The sequence below is a fragment of the Coptis chinensis genome, chromosome 2 (assembly GCF_015680905.1).
Source record: "Coptis chinensis isolate HL-2020 chromosome 2, ASM1568090v1, whole genome shotgun sequence".
Classification (NCBI taxonomy): domain Eukaryota; kingdom Viridiplantae; phylum Streptophyta; class Magnoliopsida; order Ranunculales; family Ranunculaceae; genus Coptis; species Coptis chinensis.
The window spans coordinates 83,301,614-83,307,407 of record NC_141457.1 but is presented as its reverse complement, the minus strand read 5'-3'; the positions used below and the strand labels follow the sequence as shown (position 1 = coordinate 83,307,407).

The following is a 5,794-nucleotide window of genomic DNA, read 5'->3' as shown; positions in this document are numbered from 1 at the left end:
ATGAGCTGAAATTTTATAGAGATGATCTTAATATTGAGTATATCATATCCACAAAAAAAAAAGGTTTAAATTCATTTTGTAGGTGAAATTTTACTTACATACTTATTTTAAAATTAACTTAAGTAGCTACTTTTAAGATAAGGAATATATATATATATATATATATATATATATATATATAAAGAAGTTCCTTAGAGGGTTGGGCTGAGGGCCACATTCATACTTCCATATCTAGGCCTTTACCCCTTCCTCAAAACATGCAAGCCTGGCCGACCCTCAAATTACATGAGGGCTTAAATTTGAGGGTGTTTTTTGGCCCATGGGCCAGGCCGGGCCGGTGGCCTTCTTTACCCCCTAGCCATGAGCCCATAACAAAGAGGTGCTTGATGACTGACCATGGAACGTTTTTGCTGCTGAACTTGCTTGTACTATATATCTCAAAACTGACTTTTGAGTTCATATAAATATATTAATATATTTTTCTGGATGTCTCTATGTCGTCTTTTTACACTATTATAACTCGCATTTTACCAAATCATTTTACTTTCAAGAGGTGTTTGATGACAAATTGCATAGCTTCTATCTCAATTGGTTGTGTACTCTTCATGGGAGAGGTTGCAAGTTCGAATCCCACCAAGTATTAGTTGATATTTATTTCTTATGTAATTATGTATGGCCTTTGGGGTGATCACGCGAATCTTTGGGTTAGAGACTGGTGCTACTATGATATGTGGAGCAAGCCGCAAAAGCAAGTATTTATAGACAAGGTGGAGGCGGTATTTATAGACAAGGTGGAGGCGGTTGGGTCTACTGAAAATTGCAGATTGGCGAGAGCCTTCGGGCTAGGTTCCTTTGGGGTTGATGAGCCTTAAGCCTTCGGGTTAGGCCTGTTCCTTCAATGTAGTCGGTGTGGTGTGGGCAGTGGGTATGCCTTAACACTCTAAAAAAACATAAAAGAAAATAAAAATTCGTAGCTTCTGGAAATCAAGAATATAGCCTTAATTATGTGGTGTTTAATAACAACTGAATACAGGTTTTAATTAGGACACTAGTCTCTTTGTACGTGTCTCTGCCACGTAAACATTAAAAATGGCATGATCTGTAATATTCGGGTTTGGCAAGGGGCAAAATCAGAAAAAAAAAATGGCGTGATGGAACAATCTCTGATTTTATTTTATTTTTAATTACTTTATGGACATGAAACTACTATTTTACCCATGCAAAAAACAAAATAAAAAAAATAAAACAAACAAATGGCATGAGTTGTAATATTCGTGTTTGGAAAGGGGCAAAATTGGAAAAAACAATTAATGGCGTGATGAATTTCACTGTTCCTCCCACCGTTTTCTTTAAAGAAGTTAGATGATATACTCAACTGGAGAAAGTGTAATTGGTGCAATGTTTGGGTCGTGGAGTATAGCTTCAAAATCTCCACTCATACCATACAAGTAATATTCCAAGAAGGCTACTACAAGTCCACCTACACATCTTCTCATGGGGTCCTTTGAACCTTGTCCAGCCTTACAAACACATGCTGCTAGCTTGGTAAAGATGTTGAGTTCATCATCTAACATATCCATATGACCATAATCCTTGGTAACAAAATGGTAACAGGGGGCTTGGGATTCATTGTAGAACTCTTTGTGGTTCACTCCATCAGGGGCACATGGAAGTATTAAGCATCCACCGCGTTTTACATTTCCCAGACCGGTTCCGACAATCAAAACTGGAATTCCAACGTTAAAAGAACGAGGGACTTTGGTGAGAATGTTGGGTTTAACTTGAGTTCCTGTAGTTATTCCTGCCGCAGGGTCTATGCCGATTAAAGCCGAGAATTTGCACAAAGTTCCACCGAGGCCTAATGCAAGAGAGAAAGCAGTATTGCCACCTCGACTATGACCAGTTAGGGCGAGCTTGAGCAGGTTTGCATTAACCTTTTTGGGTAGTACTGATTGGAGGCCTTCGGATAACCAGTCAGTAACTGCAGCTGCCGATTTCATTTCCTCGTAGCCAGAGGTAGGTAGAAATTGAGGTACCATGAAGTATAGCTAAAAGGATATCACACATTTTATAGTTAGAAAGATATAGATTAATTTGAACTAAATTATATTGAAATGGTTCTTAACAAATCACAAGCGGTTCTAAAATTTTAAGAAATTAAAATGTAGAATTGAACTTCTTGAACGTTGTCTCAATGCCGGTGATGAGGTTTTGTATGCAAGCCTTAGTCTTGGAGAAGTACGTTTTGTCATTGTTTTTCTAGTTTCAGTACTTAAAGTATCAGAGCCATATTATTCTATACAACAACGTCAAACCATACAATTCTATATAGTAATATGCAAGAGGATTCAATAAGAAATGAGGAAAAGAAAACCTGTGGAGCGACAGCTATGTAACCGTGGGAGGCAATATGCGCAAGGAGCTGACTGTAAAACGAGGTGCTCAAGGTGAAGCCATGTAAAAAGACGATAACAGGATACTCGCCTTTTGCTGTTGGTGCAATGATCAACAACTGTTTTGGAGGAGATGAGGGGTGGGATGTGTCAATTGTTTGCTGAGATACGTTGAATGGCCCTGTTTCGAACACAAAGGTATTCGAAGCGAGCATAAAACTAGTCTCATCAGCCAAAGTTGTTGCCATCACTTTGTCTTTCTGCTTAAACGTTACAACAATGCTTTAGCCCACTAGGGGTGGATGTGCTCAATTAGTATAGGCTAAGCACTGAAATTTAAACATGTGAAGAAGGTCAGGTACTTCATTAGGTAAGGGTTGTCACTTGCCAAGTTACCAGCTGTTGAGAATGTTAAAGAAAACAATTGAGGCATTGAGCCTTACTGGACAAAAAGAGTACTATTGTCGTGGGCCAAGGGGAACTTCATAGATTTTCTACATTTTTTTAGCGATGTTAATAACGAGGATGTCAGCGTCGTGCACCTACCTCCAATAAAATGGCTATGCACTTCATTATCTGCAAGGAAAAAGATGTAGATGCTCCACTGAATACTGGCCGGCGAATCTCAAGAAATGGGGATAAGTACTATGTTGCAAGCAGTGTTCGTGATTCCGAAAGAAATCTTGGAATTCCGTCCAATATTTCGGTTTTTTAAAAAACTAGAATTCCAAATATAGAGTCGAAATATTGATTATTTCAAAATCAATCGAAATTTCAAATATGATAGGGTCGAAATTTGATGAATTTCAGTTTTTGGATTTGTCGGAATTTCAAAAATTATGAAATCCCAAACTATGGTTGCAAGTATAAGGGTGCAAGTGTGCAAATACATTGAAGATGGATCCAAAAATTGTTCATAGTGTTCATGGCAACCATTACACAATCTCTAATTAGTTGTATATTATATTTTAGATTTGGAGATGGTTACATGAATTCCACTCAAACGAACTCCAAATGAACTCCACTATTTAACTCAATGAATTAGAAACTGATTTTTTGTGGAGATGTTCTTCACACAATAGAGATCATCTTCACACAAAATAAGCTCATTTGAAGATGTACAAACTCATCAAAAATTATTTAGAAAGTTATAAAATTATCTAGCGGTCCAATTTTTTTTAATTTCGATGTAATTTTTGACAATGTTAGACATATTCAATTAAGCTGATTTTTTTGTGGGGGTGTTCTCCATTATGAGATGTATACAACCACAAAAAATTAGTCCTCAATTCATTTTATAATAAGTTCATTTTTAAGAGTGGAATAACTTTGGAGTCACTATAAGGTAGAGTTCATATAACCACCCTTTTTAGATTTTATATGAAAAGTTCACAAATAATTTTAAAATAAAATGAAAGTTTTTAGCTCGTTATGGTTGTCTTGCTTTTAGTCTTGAGATTTCCATTTTGATTGTTGTAAAAAAAAGCACTTATGTCTAATGACAAAGGCGCTACAAAGTCGAATTTGAACTCCCATAATTTCAAAAGTAAGCATATATTTTATGATCGATATTCGATTATTCAGTCGATAATTCCAAGACCTCCTAATTTTTGTCAGCCAATATGTGATTGTGTACTTAGGGCATGATTACATATGGTTAGCAGCATGAATCCAGAGGGGTGACCAAGTACAAAATATCGCGATAAATATCAAGATTTCAGCAAAAGATATATAAATATCGCGATAAGTTTAGATATATATACGACTGTAAATATCGGTGATATTCGACGATATTTATGATATTTTAAGATATATTGCGATATTTGGAGATATTTAGCGATATTTTGTTTAGATAACAATTTTATTTAATATTTACCATTATATTTCAAATAAATATAAATGATATATCGTGATATATTAAGAAATATCTACGATATCCACAATATTTGTCGATATTTTAGATATATCCACGATATTTGCATATCAAATAATGCAAAATATCTCCAAAGAGGGTATATTTACAATACATATCAAGAAATTGAGTATCGATAAACACCCATATCCTGATATTTTGTACTATGGACCCATTAGGCACACTCCTTTTTGCGTTAGTTTTACATCTACTTGTGTTGAGTATCCGGTCTGAATGTCAGTTAGAGCTCCATGCCTCGTGCTTAGACGATGTGACTTTGATTAGTACGTGACAATAAGCAGAAATCGATTTTACGTATTATTCAAGAAAAAGGTCGTCACTAGGACTAATCTTTAATGTGGCTAAGACAAATATCTTTTGGCCATCACTAGATCCCACCACAAGAAATTTGAGATAACTTGATGGCTAAAAGTTGTCACTAAAAGGCTTTCGTGGTAATTATGGTTGTTAGAAAAGTCGTTGGCGAAGGTGGCCAGTGTCACAAATGCATCGTTGATGGGTTAAAATTGTTGCTACACCCGTTGGCAATGCTTCCACCTAATATATATCGTCCTCAACTAAGAGTTAAGTTGCTTGGAGGGGTAGTCAGTACCAACACATAATTCATCATAGGTCTTGTTCGTAAGTGATTGAGTTGAGAAGACTTTCAAAATTGTTGTTAGCTGAGCTTTGGACCCACGGTTTGAACAACTAACTTTTTTTTTTTTTAAGTGGAAATTTTATTGATACTCATAAGGAATTTTACAAATAATTAGGACAAACGTGCAACAAGTTGCGCTGCAAGTTCTTTCTGAATAGCAAATCATATTTTTTAAAAAACAAACTCGTTAGAACCAACTGTCATAACGTTACTGTCCATAACTTTCTGAAGTCTCTTGAGAAGCTCAACAGACTGTTGTTCCAAGAAATCGAAAGTGTCGAAACTAAACGGAATGAAACAATGCTGGTTAGCCATGCAAGCTTCCTCATGCTTCTCCATCTTTCCTATTGCTGCTCTCTTAGCTGCTTCTCCCACCTCAAAGACTCCATTCCCAAGCCCTACCAATGGAGAGGCTCCAGTTACATCAAAAGATAGTTTTTTTTTTTTTTTTTTTTTTTTTTTCATGATTTTAACTCAGCTCTTCACTCCATTATCGAAAAAGAAAAAAAAATTCTTCATTCAAAGCATTATAGTCTCTAATGACATAGGAGTTGGTGATCTCCAATGGTGTAAGTCTACACTTCCGTTACGTCATGGTGTCCTCGACATCTACTATGCAATAGATCGATCTCATCAGTTTTGTATTTGTAGCTCCAATGATATGGTATTGTTGGAAGCTACAACGATTAGGTATTTCCTTTGATAATGTCATTATACGTTGAACTACAACTCTGTCTTCCTGATTTTGACCTTAGTACTCTAGCCTCGAACGTTGTCGCCCCCATAAACTACATCATGTTTTGGTGGAAGCTTACTAGCTATGACAAG

The 5,794-nt window shown here is 36.1% G+C and overlaps 1 protein-coding gene across 1 annotated transcript; it reads right to left on the bottom strand.

Annotated features, from left to right (window-relative positions):
- Positions 1–1,149: 1,149 nt before the first annotated feature.
- On the bottom strand, positions 1,150–2,776 carry LOC147518351 (chlorophyllase-1, chloroplastic-like). The gene is made up of 2 exons (XM_086594766.1): positions 2,375–2,776; positions 1,150–2,048 (listed from the first exon to the last, which is right to left on the bottom strand). Exons 1-2 carry the CDS (start codon positions 2,639–2,641, stop codon positions 1,359–1,361), a joined length of 957 nt encoding a protein of 318 aa, XP_086450892.1. The 5' UTR covers positions 2,642–2,776; the 3' UTR covers positions 1,150–1,358.
- Between the last annotated feature and the right edge of the window lie 3,018 nt (positions 2,777–5,794).

Excerpts from the sequence above, each read along its gene's own strand:
- LOC147518351 (XM_086594766.1), bottom strand. The coding sequence starts at position 2,641 with ATGGCAACAACTTTGGCTGATGAGACTAGTTTTATGCTCGCTTCGAAT. Across the intron at positions 2,049-2,374 it reads ACATAGCTGTCGCTCCACAG|CTATACTTCATGGTACCTCA; the intron begins GTTTTCTTTTCC and ends ATATCCTTTTAG.